Source organism: Schistocerca gregaria, chromosome X (genome assembly GCF_023897955.1).
Source record: "Schistocerca gregaria isolate iqSchGreg1 chromosome X, iqSchGreg1.2, whole genome shotgun sequence".
NCBI classification, from domain to species: Eukaryota; Metazoa; Arthropoda; class Insecta; order Orthoptera; family Acrididae; genus Schistocerca; species Schistocerca gregaria.
The window spans coordinates 243012439-243029870 of NC_064931.1; the positions used below are offsets into that span (position 1 = coordinate 243012439).

The following is a 17432-nucleotide window of genomic DNA, read 5'->3' on the forward strand; positions in this document are numbered from 1 at the left end:
CAGGAGATATAAGTAACAATATGCAGCCATTATTTCAGCAATATGCTTTGGATTACGTGGTATTTTCATTAAACATTTGTTTTGTAATCTTGCTTATTTTTGAAATTTAATCTTTTGAGCCTTACATATATTATCTGTGCTAATAAAATAACTGCAAGTATCACTATAACCTTCTTCATCTCTTTCACAGTCTAACTCTGAATCACAGTGACATATTATACTCCACTGTCTACTGCTTCTTACTCAGTGATCAATTAATGTAATATACTGGGTGTTTCTTAACTCCCAAATTAATGTAGATGGCGCTGAGTCAATTACTTTAAGACACAAGAGGTTGCAAATGTCACAAAATATCCCAAAAGTATATGACAAATGTTGAACAAGTCATGGCACCACATGATATACTTTGTCAGCCTAACTGTCTGTCACGCCTGCTTATCGCAACCCAAGTCAAGTATTCCTATCAGTATGGTTCTGAGCCAATGTGCACAACTTCAGTGTATGGAACTCAGAGTTTGAGTCTTGTGTCCGGCAGGCAATATTTTTTCTTTGCATTAAACAATTATGCATTTACATTGAGGTAAAATTTATTATTTTACTTAGTGGTCTTGCAGTCACCAAGAGTTAATGCCACAAGAAAACCTTACCATATTGAAGCACTAGTAAATGGGAAAGCTTCAAAATTACATTGTTACTAGTAAATTAGCTACATTTCTTTACTATACAATATCTGTAAAAAGGACAATAAGAGATAAAAGTAAAGAAACACATAATAAAAATAACTTTTACTTGGTTACAGCATGGACAATAATTTAGCATATACTACATTTACAACAGATCATATTTACAAAAGGTGTCTGAAATTTGCACTGTTTGCTTGAATGCAAGTACTGCATCACTCAATCATCCCTTCATGCCCAAGGCCTACAACATGTGTGACAAGGTATATCATCTGGTGATGTCGCATGTTCAGTATTTCTCATCCCTTCTTGGGGTATTTCCTTACATTTGCTATCATATGTCTGACCATCATCTACAACACTTTTGGTACATTAAAATGTTTCAATATTTTTTTAGATTTAATTCTTATAAATGTGTAGAAACATAGTGATCATAATACTTGGATCATAACTAACAAATGGAATCACAATTTTTACTGAGTAGCATTTCTGGTAAAATAATAATAATATGCTATTAAATTATTTATGAGACCAGACTCACGGGCTGACCACTTCACAGTACTGTAGTATAACATCTAACGGCATGGGTGAAAGAGAATGTGACTTACTCTATTCAGTGTTTAGGGCAATAATGAGTAGATCAAAGGTACTAATGTCAAGCATTGCTTCATGGCAAAAAGTGGAATACTTCAAACCCCCTCACTCAAAATTTAATTACCATGGGTCCAGAATTAGAGAACATTAACACATGTTATTATAAATCACGTGTGGGATGCAATGGGAGGCAGACTGCCATCCATCACCAACATGAACTACTCTTCCAGACCTACAAAAACCTCAGGAATGGAATCAATTGTCAATAATACTTCTGAACTAATTCATAGCAAGTATGATTGGTAGCTGGAGATACTATTTTGTCTGATCATATTTTGTTGTTGTTTTTGAAGATATTTTTCAGGTCTGTACTTCTTTTTTAAAATGGGTAGTTTTTTCTAAATACGTGAAGTGGGCTCTGTTCAGTTTCATACATTTTTTCATCAATGATTATCTTGTTCTGTGAACATTCAAACATTCTGTTTCCGTTATACACATTAATTTCTTGATTGTTTTTAGCTTTAGGAGACTAGTATAGTAATAACATGTCAGATGACTACTGTTGGTTTTTGTCTATAGTGAAGGTAATTTTAGAAACTCGAGGTAACAGCTTACCTCTTCTACTTGGTGATTCCTCTGATGTGTCTGCATCTGCATGTATTGAAGTAGCAACTCCCAGTGAGCTGCTAATACTAGCATATAACGGAAGACCAATGTAGTACTCAACATCCTGTGGTGTTACGAGAGGCCATGGTAGCAACTCTTCCTCAGATCTCCCCAGGATGCCAAAATCTGGCAGTGGTGAAGGCTGCTGGGCACTGCTTGCATCTGCTTGCTTGTCTCTGTATCATGCAAAACAGTGGTTAGTGTCTAGTGTTTTGGTGAGAGTGAAATCACTAGTAATGGAGGCTATAGCTCATGGTGGATGAGTGACAAGTGTGGAGAGGCTGGATGTGGTCATATAAAAAAACTCGACCAAATATTTTTCTTTATTATGGAAAACCTGCAGCTTGAAGGCTAGGCAATAATTTGAAACCACCAGTTCCATGTGTGAGTCTAATGCCCCACATGCATGCTTTCCTTTGGTCCTGTTTTGAATTTGACAGTCTACCCAAGGATCTCTGAGTATTTAGAAACATACATGCTCTTAACATTCATGGGCCACATAACTAAAAACAGCTGATATGTTGGAGAGAGGGTACAGCTATAACCATAGCAAATGAGATAGTTTGTAAGTCATGGAATCAGGAAGTAATCCTGGCCATTGGCAGGGCAAGATGAGCATAAGATGAGAAAGATGCAATATAACAACAAACCCCATCAAAGCCAAACTGCGGGACACAATGGCATAGAGCACCATCATGGAGGTTGTGCAGACCACAGGTGAATGATAAACTAGGAGTACCTCAATTCAGGGAAACCTGTTATCCACAGAATCAACTACCACTGGTAACACTGTGTTGATAACATGGGTTACAACTAAAAATAGCAAGCAAACATAAGGGAGAGGAGGAGTGGGCCAGTGTTTGATTAAGTGAGACATGTGGACTTAGCATTTGAGGAATTTTAAATAATTTGCGAACTGCGATTTAATTCGCACATAAGATGAAATGGTTAATTGAAATGAATAAAATTATTTTGTCAACATTTTATAAAAATTTAATGTACAAGACAGGGACAGAGTCTAAATATTTTAATGTTCAGAAAGGAGACCATGACAGAACAAAAGCCATGGTAAGGTTCTACACATCAAGCTGCATAGTTAATCTAACAAATGCATCTGGGCGAATATCTGAGCATTCAGTGAGTAACTGTCTAGCAGTGGTGAAAGTGCAATGAGGTGGTATGGTAGTGGTAGGGGGATCACAGTGGCATTGGCAAAAATGTAAAATATGGTGAAGTAAAGTTTTGAGTAGTTAAAGCGAGAAAACACACTTCATCTATGATAATTTACTGTTCTGCTAGAAGCCTTAACAGCAACATTATTTGTAAATTTGCTATTGCTAACATGTCAAGAGAAACACTGCTTTGAGTTTTGTTCTGTTGTTTTATACTGCATTTATAATATTGTAAAATATCTCATTTTGCCATGGACAGTTACAGAATGCAGAAATGAAGATTAGTACAGTTATATACAGTGGGCTTATAATTAAAGTTTCCCTAGTTGAGAGGCCCCCATGAAAAACAAGTTATCATATCACAATGAAACTTTGTAGAAACGATTTTAGGGACAAGTGGGAGATAAATAATGAATAAACCATTGAAAGAAACACATTTCAATTTCCACATGAAAGGGTATCATTTATTAATTGCATACAATTTTATGTTCCAGGTTTCAAATTTTGCTGAATATTAAGACCATTTGCAACCAATACAGTCTGGAACCATATTAGGGATACTAATTCATAATTGTTCATTGTACTTTCCAAACAGTGGACCATGGAATGTTCATCTGTTGTGATACAGCCTGTGAACTGCTTGAAGACTGCACATTGCATCCATGATTCTCAGCAACAGTAACTTCAACACTCTGGAGCACAATTGTCCATCAGCCTCTCGCAGGAGCAATTTCCAAAACACCAGTTCATTCAAACTTCCTAATAATGTTCTTCAAGAAAGAGGACCTCTCCATATTCCTTCAATGTGTCAATATTCATGAAGAATATGCTGCTTATTTTGATAAAACAGCTTTATGAGTGAAGCCTTGCTCACCTTGTCCAAGCTCATGTTGACTGCCTGCAACTGTAATGCAAACTGATGCTTTTGTTTCAATCCTGCAGCACCATACCAGTACCAACACGCAATGTCAAGTCATTACACTAGCGCTAGTAACAATGCAAATCCTGCAGCACAGAGTCCGAACATCATACTTATAAAATTGGATACCTCTACAGTAAATAGTTTTCCTTCTACAATGGCTCAAGTAGTAAAAGTTTAATGATGACCAAGCTGTTTTTCTGCATGTTTCTTAGAAACATTTAACTCAATTTGCTTTTAATCAAGACACATTCCTCTTCTCATGAGTACAGTTAGCCCTGCATAGAGACATGACACACCTCAAAAATGATTTGTACATTTCCTGCTAAGCAATTGCAAAATTTCCGAGATAGAACACATTTAATATACAATTGCTTGTTTGATAACTGCAGAAACTTTCCATGTGCTGGTAGTAGGACTATGCTACATCTTTCAACAATGTCTTACCCATCCAGCCTCTTTGACATTTTTTCTAATCCAACCCATCTCACCACTTTCAACTTCTTTGGTTGGGATGTCTTTCTGCCACTATAAAAGCCTGTTGAACACATAGGTGCCAAATGTGTGTTTTCAGTGAAGTAGTGTGGAGGACAGAGGTTGTATCAGAGAGAAGCACTGTTTAACTCTGTTAGTACGCCTTCTGGCTAAAATGCCAAAAAGCTTCACTATGCACATATGTGTATGTTTATGGCTTCTTTAATGATAGTACACCTGCTGTCAGCTCTTCCCAACACATCAACTGACTGTGGAGAATTTACCAGAGTTTCCAGCACATTTTGTGAAATGGGCATTCTTCTTCCAAAGTCTGTTTTTTCTTCTGAGCATATATTTAAGCAATCAGTGCTGGATCAGCAACACATTGTTGAAATGGTGCAGCATAGTTCTACTACCAGCACATAGTAACTTTCTGCAGTTATCAGTGTGCCATGCACATGTGTAAGGTAAACATTACATGTGGGAAGCTTGTACCCATTTCACTCATAGCATTTCCACAATCTTCACATTGGCAACAATGTCACATGATATGAATTTTGTTAGTGGTTAAATGACAGTTGTCATTTGCTTCCATTAATACTATGCACTGATGAAGCCACATTTAGATGAAATGGGACTTTTTTTTTCTTTGGAAAATTTGTTTGTTTTACACATTGCACATTGAGGGTGTTCCTTTGGCCACACAAACTACAATGTACTTCTAACAGGATACAGTGTCTCCACATTTTACCAGACATGCCAGGGAACATCTCAACTGCAATTGCTGGATAGTACAGTTAACAAGCCACCATGATTGCACACCTTATACAATGTTCCTAACCATCACACTCTCTTACAAAATGTATATGCTCTCACCAGGGATCGAAAACTTACTATGTTAATTTCAACACCATCGCAGATTCTGGATTTCTTGTCGATCTCCAATGGGAAACAATTGGCAAATTCTAAAAATAGTCTGGCTCAGAAAGCTTTCAGGCTATATTTATACAAATGCAAGCCACTTCCTTACAACACAAGAAGTTTTTTTCTTTGATGACAACACTACCCTGACCTCCTAAGGTGAAACATATGAAATGACAGAACTCACTCTTGATGGTTCTCTGAAAGAACTAGCACATACTATGAGACTAACCACAGAAAGCCTAAACCTCAAAAACTCCTGTCTCTGCTTTCCATCGCAGGAATCGGGAGGCCTCAATGAAAACTGAATGTATCTTGTAACGGCACATTACTTCACTCCAAAGTACATGCAAGCAATACTGGACTGCCCCTTTACCTTTTAGGCAACACAGCTTATACATGAGAGAGAGTATCAGTGCTCAGAATAACATAATGAAAATTTATGTTGTTGTTGTCTTCAGTCCTGAGACTGGTTTGATGCAGCTCTCCATGCTACTCTATCCTGTGCAAGCTGCTTCATCTCCCAGTATCTACTGCAATCTACATCCTTCTGAATCTGTTTAGTGTATTCATCTCTTGGTCTCCCTCTACGGTTTTTACCCTCCACGCTGCTCTTTAATGCTAAATTTCTGATCCGTTGATGCCTCAAAACATGTCCTACCAACCGATCCCTACTTCTAGTCAAGTTGTGCCACAAACTTCTCTTCTCCCCAATCCTATTCAATACCTCCTCATTAGTTACGTGATCTATCCATCTAATCTTCAGCATTCTTCTGTAGCACCACATTTCGAAAGCTTCTATTCTCTTCTTGTCCAAACTAGTTATCGTCCATGTTTCACTTCCATACATGGCTAAACTCCAAACAAATACTTTCATAAATGACTTCCTGACACTTAAATCTATATTCGATGTTAACAAATTTCTCTTCTTGAGAAACGCTTTCCTTGCCATTGCCAGTCTACATTTTATATCCTCTCTACTTCGACCATCATCAGTTATTTTACTTCCTAAATAGCAAAACTCCTTTACTACTTTAAGTGTCTCATTTCCTAATCTAATTCCCTCAGCATCACCTGATTTAATTTGACTACATTCCATTATCCTCGTTTTGCTTTTGTTGATGTTCATCTTATATCCTCTTTTCAAGACACTGTCCATTCCATTCAACTGCTCTTCCAAGTCCTTTGCCGTCTCTGACAGAATTACAATGTCATCGGCGAACCTCAAAGTTTTTATTTCTTCTCCATGAATTTTAATACCTACTCCCAATTTTTCTTTTGTTTCCTTTACTGCTTGCTCAATATACAGATTGAATAACATCGGGGAGAGGCTACAACCCTGTCTCACTTCTTTCCCAACCACTGCTTCCCTTTCATGCCCCTCGACTCTTATGACTGCCATCTGGTTTCTGTACAAATTGTAAATAGCCTTTCGCTCTCTGTATTTTACCCCTGCCACCTTCAGAATTTGAAGGAGAGTATTCCAGTCAACATTGTCAAAAGTTTTCTTTAAGTCTACAAATGCTAGAAACATAGGTTTGCCTTTTCTTAATCTTTCTTCTAAGATAAGTCGTAAGGTCAGTATTGCCTCACGTGTTCCAACATTCCTACGGAATCCAAACTGATCCTCCCCGAGGTCCGCATCTACCAGTTTTTCCATTTGTCTGTAAAGAATTCGCGTTAGTATTTTGCAGCTGTGACTTATTAAACTGATAGTTCAGTAATTTTCACATCTGTCAGCACCTGCTTTCTTTGGGATTGGAATTATTATATTCTTCTTGAAGTCTGAGGGTATTTCACCTGTCTCATACATCTTGCTCAGCAGATGGTAGAGTTTTGTCATGACTGGCTCTCCCAAGACCGTCAGTAGTTCCAATGGAATGTTGTCTACTCCGGTGGCCTTGTTTCGACTCAGGTCTTTCAGTGCTCTGTCAAACTCTTCACGCAGTATCTTACCTCCCATTTCGTCTTCATCTACATCGTCTTCCATTTCCATAATATTGTCCTCAAGTACATCACCCTTGTATAAACCTTCTATATACTCCTTCCACCGTTCTGCCTTCCCTTCTTTGCTTAGAACTGGGTTGCCATCTGAGCTCTTGATATTCATACACGTGGTTCTCTTCTCTCCAAAGGTCTCTTTAATTTTCCTGTAGGCAGTATCTATCTTATCCCTAGTGAGATAAGCTTCTACATCCTTACATTTGTCCTCAAGCCATCCCTGCTTAGCCATTTTGCACTCCCTGTCGATCTCATTTTTGAGACGTTTGTATTCCTTTTTGCCTGCTTCATTTACTGCATTTTTATATTTTCTCCTTTCATCAATTAAATTCAATATTTCTTCTGTTACCCAAGGATTTCTAGCAGCCCTCGTTTTCTTACCTACTTTATCCTCTGCTGCCTTCACTACTTCATCCCTCAGAGCTACCCATTCTTCTTCAACTGTGTTTCTTTCCCCCATTGCTGCCAATTGTTCCCTTATGCTCTCCTTGAAACTCTGTACAACCTCTGGTTCTTTCAGCTTATCCAGATCCCATGTCCTTAAATTCCCACCTTTTTGCAGTTTCTTCAGTTTTAACCTACAGGTCATAACCAATAGATTGTGATCAGAGTCCACATCTGCCCCTGGAAATGTCCTACAATTTAAAACCTGATTCCTAAATCTCTGTCTTACCATTATATAATCTATCTGATACCTTTTAGTATCTCCAGGATTCTTCCATGTATACAACCTTCTTTTATGATTCTTGAACCAATTGTTAGCTATGATTAAGTTATGCTCTGTGCAAAATTCTACCAAACGGCTTCCTCTTTCATTTCTTAGCCCCAATCCATAATCACCTACAATGTTTCCTTCTCTCCCTTGTCCTACTGATGAATTCCAGTCACCCATGACTATTAAATTTTCGTCTCCCTTCACTACCTGAATAATTTCTTTTATCTCATCATACATTTCATCAATTTCTTCATCATCTGCAGAGCTAGTTGGCATATAAACTTGTACTACTGTAGTAGGCATGGGCTTTGTGTCTATCTTGGCCACAATAATGCGTTCACTATGCTGTTTGTAGTAGCTTACCCGCATTCCTACTTTCCTATTCATTATTAAACCTACTCCTGCATTACCCCTATTTGATTTTGTATTTATAACCCTGTATTCACCTGACCAAAAGTCTTGTTCCTCCTGCCACCGAACTTCACTAATTCCCACTATATCTAACTTTAACCTATCCATTTCCCTTTTTAAATTTTCTAACCTACCTGCCCGATTAAGGGATCTGACATTCCACGCTCCGATCCGTAGAATGCCAGTTTTCTTTCTCCTGATAACGATGTCCTCCTGAGTAGTCCCCGGCCGGAGATCCGAATGGGGGACTATTTTACCTCCGGAATATTTTACCCAAGAGGACGTCATCATCATTTAATCATACAGTAAAGCTGCATGTCCTCAGGATAAATTACGGCTGTAGTTTCCCCTTGCTTTCAGCCGTTCGCAGTACCAGCACAGCAAGGCCGTTTTGGTTAATGTTGCAAGGCCAGATCAGTCAATCATCCAGACTGTTGCCCCTGCAACTACTGAAAAGGCTGCTGCCCCTCTTCAGGAACCACATGTTTGTCTGGCCTCTCAACAAATACCCCTCCGTTGTGGTTGCACCTACAGTACGGCCATCTGTATCGCTGAGGCACGCAAGCCTCCCCACCAACGGCAAGGTCCATGGTTCATGGGGGGGATGAAAATTTAAGGAGGCACAAAATTGAGAGCTAAGCTGCACATTCCTAGAACTGCTGCCTTTTCCCGTGCTATTATGCAACACAGTATGCCCCTCCTGTTTGCTACAAGTCATCTCATGACAAAGATATGGCTGCTACTCAGAGTGAAGCTTTCAGGCAGATTAAAGGGTGCTTAAAACCTACCCCTATTGAGAAGATTTACTGTCTTGCAGGTATTTAACCTGCAGATATTTGATGAGAAGCTGTCACCAGTCATAAACAACTGAGAATGTTGAAGCTCAAATGCTGTCTGGGCATGATCTACTTCAGCTTAGACTAAAATCTTGATTAAGTTACCTTTGAATAGCAGACCCTTTGAAACTACCTCCAGACAAGACAAGACATTGTTGATGAACATTCATACAACAACACTGATTGCAACCAAGATAACATATTCCAGCCAGCCATAATAAGGAAAGGGGTGTTTGGAGGTCCATTAGATACACTTAAGAACATGTGTCAATAAGGAAAATCCTCTCTTAAACTATGCCATGTGACAATGGAGGATACATAATATGAGTGTGGAGAAGAACAAACTGTGGACCACCTGTGTCAGTGCCCTCTTTGTCCAGTTATCTGTTGAACATAGCATTATGTGCTTGAAATAATAGACTGTATGCATGATGATCAATGACAGTGAACCCAAGGCACCAGATTGTTGCAGATGTCACGGTGCACGCATGTGGTCTGGCATTGTCATGCTGAAAGTGAGAGTTCCCCATGTGTGGATGAACTCTTCAGTTCGAAACTCGATTACAGCACAATGTTTCTTACACACCAAAACAGTTACATAACATATTGCCATGTTCAGAGACTTCTAGCAGCAGAGTGATGCAAATATGAAGACAAAGAAAGACTATACAATGTCAATAATGTTTGTTTCATACAAGAAGTTTCAAGAGTTTTCACATTAAAAATTTGGAGGTACAACTTTTTAGCCCTCCCTCATGCAAGGTAATAGAACTTTGAAGTTTGACATGCTATGACCTGATGCTTTTATTTATTTATTTATTTATTTATTTCATGTTCTGTAGATCCAGTTACTGAGTCAATCACAAGGATATGGAATGTGTCAAATTGTACAGGTTTCAGTTTTTAGTTGGTTGTCGATCTTTTTGAGAAATTAGTGGCAAAATTTAGAAGAATTTGTACTTACAGTTCCCTTATGGTCCATTTGTGCAGAGTCTCAGTGATGTTTAGTGTGTGTGTGATACTCTGCTCAAATGGACCATAAGGAAACTATAAGTACAAATTCTTCTAAATTTCACCACTAACTTCACAAAAAGATCGACAACCAACTAAAAATCAGGTGTTTTCTTATATAGTGCAGTAAAGTCAACAAAATGAAAGGGACTCTCACACATCAACAACATAACATAGGAATGACATAAGAAACACAAAAAACACACTTGAAAATGGGAATCATTTCCAGAAAGGGGTCATGTGAAAAATAAAATAAAGAAAATCATGACTAGTAGCAGATGAGTTATTTACATACAAACAAACCTACACTCCTGGAAATTGAAATAAGAACACCGTGAATTCATTGTCCCAGGAAGGGGAAACTTTATTGACACATTCCTGGGGTCAGATATATCACATGATCACACTGACAGAACCACAGACACATATACACAGGCAACAGAGCATGCACAATGTCGGCACTAGTACAGTGTATATCCACCTTTCGCAGCAATGCAGGCTGCTATTCTCCCATGGAGACGATCGTAAAGATGCTGGATGTAGTCCTGTGGAACGGCTTGCCATGCCATTTCCACCTGGCGCCTCAGTTGGACCAGCATTCGTGCTGGACGTGCAGACCGCGTGAGACGACGCTTCATCCAGTCCCAAACATGCTCAATGGGGGACAGATCCGGAGATCTTGCTGGCCAGGGTAGTTGACTTACACCTTCTAGAGCACGTTGGGTGGCACGGGATACATGCGGACATGCATTGTCCTGTTGGAACAGCAAGTTCCCTTGCCGGTCTAGGAATGGTAGAACGATGGGTTCGATGACGGTTTGGATGTACCGTGCACTATTCAGTGCCCCTCGACGATCACCAGAGGTGTACGGCCAGTTAGGAGATCGCTCCCCACACCATGATGCCGGGTGTTGGCCCTGTGTGCCTCGGTCGTATGCAGTCCTGATTGTGGCGCTCACCTGCACGGCGCCAAACACGCATACGACCATCATTAGCACCAAGGCAGAAGCGACTCTCATCGCTGAAGACGACACGTCTCCATTCGTCCCTCCATTCACGCCTGTCGCGACACCACTGGAGGCGGGCTGCACGATGTTGGGGCGTGAGCGGAAGACGGCCTAACGGTGTGCGGGGCCGTAGCCCAGTTTAATGGAGACGGTTGCGAATGGTCCTCGCCGATACCCCAGGAACAACAGTGTCCCTAATTTGCTGGGAAGTGGCGGTGCGGTCCCCTATGGCACTGCGTAGGATCCTACGGTCTTGGCGTGCATCCGTGCGTCGCTGCGGTCCGGTCCCAGGTCGACGGGCACGTGCACCTTCCACCGACCACTGGCGACAACATCGATGTACTGTGGAGACCTCACGCCCCACGTGTTGAGCAATTCGGCGGTATGTCCACCCGGCCTCCCGCATGCCCACTATACGCCCTCGCTCAAAGTCCGTCAACTGCACATACGGTTCACGTCCACGCTGTCGCGGCATGCTACCACTGTTAAAGACTGCGATGGAGCTCCGTATGCCATGGCAAACTGGCTGACACTGATGGCGGCGGTGCACAAATGCTGCGCAGCTAGCGCCATTCGACGGCCAACACAGCGGTTCCTCGTGTGTCCGCTGTGCCGTGCGTGTGATCATTGCTTGTACAGCCCTCTCGCAGTGTCCGGAGCAAGTATGGTGGGTCTGACACACCGGTATCAATGTGTTCTTTTTTCCATTTCCAGGAGTGTATTAAGATTCTCTTGCTCACCAGTGCCCTGTGAGCTCATTGTTTTATTCTGTTTTTAGCCACAGAGTCTATATACTGGGTAATCTTGGTGAAAATTGGTACATTTTTCTGCTTCTGACATTTCAGTAAAAATGCAAGAGAGCACAACAGTTAATTTCTCTTGTTACAAAGTTTATCAAACTCATATATTGTTGCACACCTCCTCTACATAGAGATTTTTACTGACATGTTAGTACCAGTAATCACAATGAAGATTTACAATGCATTTTGAACACAATACACTCAACAACAAAAGCAGTCAGAAGAAATTGAGAACTTCACAAGGATGTCAGTGATGTGTCCTCTAAAATCGGCAGGGTATTACAGAAACATCAATAAAATGTGTCTTTGCACTCTGGAATGAGTGCAAATGATTTGGGGTTGTATTCACAATGATCTAGGTCTAAGGAGATTTGAGTAGCTAAAATTTCATGCCCTTGTGTGGAAAATTCTTCAGTGCTTGGACATGTTGCACTATTAAAGACAGATGCAATGTACACAGCATAACAGACTAGGCCAGCCAGAAAAGTCTGTTGTTGCTAAACATTGTCTGTAAAAAGGACATGGAACAAACTATGGAAAGATCAAGATTCTCTAGTGTGCCTCTAGTTACTGAGACTCCATCATTAAAGAAGCAGTCACAATTGGTATAGCTAATGAGTTAATTAACAGTCACATGGGATTTCAAATGAGTGAAGCATGGGAACCAGCATTGGTGGTAATATGGCATTGTTGGGCACAGAAAAATGATTACAAAGAGTTAATCCAAACGAAGAATCAAAGCCAGAACAATTATTATACGCACAGGCATATTACAAGTACATGTACACCGGTACACTAGGGTCTGCAGCTTGTGGCAAGGCTACCCTGAACCATACATGTGGAGTCCATAGTCCATTACTCCAAGAGAGGGCTTCGGATCTCAATGTCCTTTGTGAGGGTGTTATAACCCTGCCACTTGATGGCTGCACCTTTATAGTGAGCCATCGTATAAATTTTCGAACTACAATGGCAACATGCAATAGCAGCTGAAGATGATAAGCAGTTGCCTCATGGGAAAATTGTGCAGTTTATAAAATACCATCTGTTACACTATATGTGAACCTATTAAGCAGTTATTATATCTGGGAATCCTCATACAGCAAAAGTGCCGATGTTCAAAAAGTACAAACCTCATTAGTACTGACATGTTTCCAGTGGGTGTGATATAAATAATCAGTTAAATCTAACATTTTGTCTTCAGTATGAAAACTGGTTTCATGCAGCTCCTCATATTGCTATATCCTGCACCAGCCTCTTCAACTCTGAATAACTACAACAATGTATGTCCAGTTAAACCTGCTTATTGCTCTCATCCCTTGGCCCCCCTCTAAAATTTTTACCCCCCTTCTTCAGAAACAATTTCCTTGCCATTGCCAGTCTACATTTTATATCCTCTCTACTTCGACCATCATCAGTTATTTTGCTCCCCAAATAGCAAAACTCCTTTACTACTTTAAGTGTCTCATTTCCTAATCTAATTCCCTCAGCATCACCTGACTTAATTTGACTGCATTCCATTAACCTCGTTTTGCTTTTGTTCATGTTCATCTTATATCCTCCTTTCAAGACACAGTCCATTCCATTCAACTGCTCTTCCAAGTCCTTTACTGTCTCTGAGAGAATTACAATGTCATCGGCGAACCTCAAAGTTTTTATTTCTTCTCCATGGATTTTAATACCTACTCCGAATTTTTCTTTTGTTTCCTTTACTGCTTGCTCAATATACAGATTGAATAACATCGGGGAGAGGCTACAACCCTGTCTTACTCCCTTCCCAACCACTGCGTCCCTTTCATGTCCCTCGACTCTTATAACTGCCATCTGGTTTCTGTACAAATTGTAAATAGCCTTTTGCTCCCTGCATTTTACCCCTGCCACCCTTAGAATTTGAAAGAGAGTGTCCCAGTCAACATTGTCAAAAACTTTCTCTAAGTCTACAAATCCTAGGAACATAGATTTGCCTTTCCTTAATCTTTCTTCTAAGATAAGTCATGAGGTCAGTATTGCCTCATCTGTTCCAGTATTTCTACAGAATCCAAACTGATCTCCCCCGAGGTTGGCCTCTACCAGTTTTTCCATTCATCTGTACATAATTTGTGTTAGTATTTTGCAGCTGTGGCTTATTAAACTGATTATTCAGTAATTTTCACATCTATCAACACCTGCTTTCTTTGGGATTGGAATTATTATATTCTTCTTGAAGTCTGAGGGTATTTCACCTGTTTCATACATCTTGCTCTCCAGATGGTAGAGTTTTGTCAGGACTGGCTCTCCCAAGGCCGTCAGTAGTTCCAATGGAATGTTGTCTACTCCGGGGGCCTTGTTTCGACTCAGGTCTTTCAGTGCTCTTTCAAACTCTTCACGCAATATCATATCTCCCATTTCATCTTCATCTACATCCTCTTCCATTTCCATAATATTGTCCTCAAGTACATCGCCCTTGTATAGACCATCTACATACTCCTTCCACCTTTCTACTTTGACTTCTTTGCTTAGAACTGGGTTTCCATCTAAGCTCTTTATGTTCATACAAGTGATTCTCTTATCTCCAAAAGTCTCTTTAATTTTCCTGTAGGCAGTATCTATTTTACCCGTAGTGAGGTAAGCCATCCTTACATTTTTCCTCTAGCCATCCCTGCTTGCACTTCCTGTCGATCTCAGTTTTGAGACGTCTGTATTCCTTTTTGCCTGCTTCATTTGCTGCATTTTTATATTTTCTCCTTTCATCAATTAAATTCAATATTTCTTCTGTTACCCAAGGATTTCTACTAGCCCTCGTCTTTTTACCTACTTGATCGTCTGCTGCCGTCACTACTTCATCCCTCAAAGCTACCCATTCTTCTTCCACTGTATTTCTTTCCCCCATTCCTGTCAATTGTTCCCTTATGCTCTCCCTGAAACTCTGTACAACCTCTGGTTCTTTTAGTTTATCCAGGTCCCATCTCATTAAATTCCCACCTTTTTGCAGTTTCTTTAGTTTTAATCTACAGGTCATAACCAATAGATTGTGGTCAGAGTCCACATCTGCCCCTGTAAATATCTTACAATTTAAAACCTGATTCGTAAATCTCTGTCTTACCATTATATAATATATCTGAAACCTGTCAGTATCTCCAGGCTTCTTCCATGTGTACAACCTTCTTTTATGATTCTTGAACCAAGTGTTAGCTATGATTTAGTTGTGCTCTGTGCAAAATTCTACCAGGCGGCTTTCTCTTTCATTTCTTAGCCCCAGTTCATATTCACCTACTATGTTTCCTTCTCTCCCTTTTCCTACTAACATTAATTAAATAAATTTTGTTAAGAATACATGCCCAGAAATAATGTTGCCAATGGAAAGGACTGATTTTGTCTTCAGTATGAAAACTGGTTTCATGCAGCTCCTCATACTGCTCTATCCTGCACCAGCCTCTTCATCTCTGAATAACTACAACAATGTATGTCCAGTTAAACCAGCTTATTGCTCTCATCCCTTGGCCTCCCTCTAAAATTTTTACCCCTCACATTTTCCTCCATTACTTGCCTTCAAAACTGATGATTTCTTAATGCCTCATGATATATTCAACCAACCAATCCCATTATTAGTAAAGCTGTGCCATAAATCTCTTTCTTCCCTAGTTCAGTTCAGGATCTCCTCATTATTTATTTATCTGGTCTACATCATTCTTCTGTAGAGCTACATTTCAAAAGCTTCTACACTCCTCTTGTCTGAACTGCTTATAATCCATGTGCACTTCTGAACAAAGCTACAAACTTCACAAATACATTTAGGAAAGTGTTGCTAGCTCTGAAACTTATATTAAATGTTACCAAATTCCTCTTTTTCTAATATGGTTTTCCTGCCATAGCCAGTTGGCATTTTATGTACTACTTTTAGTGTCTCATTGTCAATCCACTTCCCTCAGCACTGTTTGATTTCATTTTATTACATTCCATTATGCTTGTTTTGCATTTGTCATTGTTCAACTTATTACCTCTTCTCAAAGCCCCATCCATTGCATTCAGCTGTTCTTCCAAGTTCTTTGCTGTATCTGACAGAAATAAAATGTCATCAGCATACCTCAAAGTTTTTACCTCATCCATCTGAACTTAAGTTCTCTCTCAAAGTTTGTCATTGGTTTCTTTTACTGCTTGTTCATTGCACAAGTTGAATGACATCAGGGATATGCTGCAGTCTCATGAAACTTGATTCCCTACCACTGGTTCCTTTTCATGTCCTTCAACGCTTGTAACTGCAATCTGGTTTCTGTCCCAGGTTGAACGTAACACTTCTTTACCTGTGTTTTGTCCCTGTTACCTTCACGATTTCAAAGAGTGTATTCCAGTCAGCACTGTAAACAGTTTCCTCTAAATCTACAAACACCAATTTGCCGTTCCCTAGTTTTTCTTATAGCACAAATTGTTGGGTCAGCATTGGCTCACATGTTAGTATATTCCTCTGGTATCAAAACTGACCTTCCGTGAGGTCAGCTTCTAACATTTTTCCTATTCTTCTGTAAATAATTTATGTTACTATTTTGCAAGCATGGAATAATAAACTGATGAATCAGTATTTTTCACATTTGTAAGACCCTGTCATCTTTGAAATGCGGATTATTTATATCTGAGGGTACTTTGTTTTTCTCATATATAAGAGGTGTTAAAAAAGATTCACTTCACAGGCCATACAATCCAGAATTAGTATGCCAATAAGGTGAAATTGCTGTGATCATTGATGCATTCATCCCACCAAGGTGTTGTTGTTGTGGTCTTCAGTCCTGAGACTAGTTGGATGCAGCTCTCCATGCTACTCTATCCTGTGCAACCGTCTTCATCTCCCAATACCTACTGCAGCCTACATCCTTCTGAATCTGCTTAGTGTATTCATCTCTTGGTCTCCCTCTACAATTTTTACCCTCCACGCTGCCCTCCAATACTAAATTGGTGATCCGTTGATGCCTCAGAACATGTCCTACCAACCAATCCCTCCTTCTGGTCAAGTTGTGCCACAAACTTCTCTTCTCCCCAATCCTATTCAATACTTCCTCATTAGTTATGTGATCTACCCATCTAATCTTCAGCATTGTTCTGTAACACCACATTTTGAAAGCATCTATTCTCTTTTTGTCCAAACTATTTATTGTCCATGTTTCACTTCCATACATGGCTACACCCCATACAAATACTTTCAGAAATGACTTCCTGACACTTAAATCTATACTTGCTTTTAAGAAATTTCTCTTCTT

The 17432-nt window shown here is 39.8% G+C and overlaps 1 protein-coding gene across 1 annotated transcript in view; it reads right to left on the reverse strand.

Annotated features, from left to right (window-relative positions):
- Positions 1–1830: 1830 nt before the first annotated feature.
- LOC126298015 (uncharacterized) overlaps positions 1831–17432 on the reverse strand; it is a 78907-nt gene continuing 63305 nt past the window's right edge. The window contains exon 5 of the mRNA XM_049989338.1: positions 1831–2116. Within this exon, the coding sequence (XP_049845295.1) occupies positions 1831–2116 (286 nt within the window). The remainder of the gene's footprint in view (positions 2117–17432) is intronic.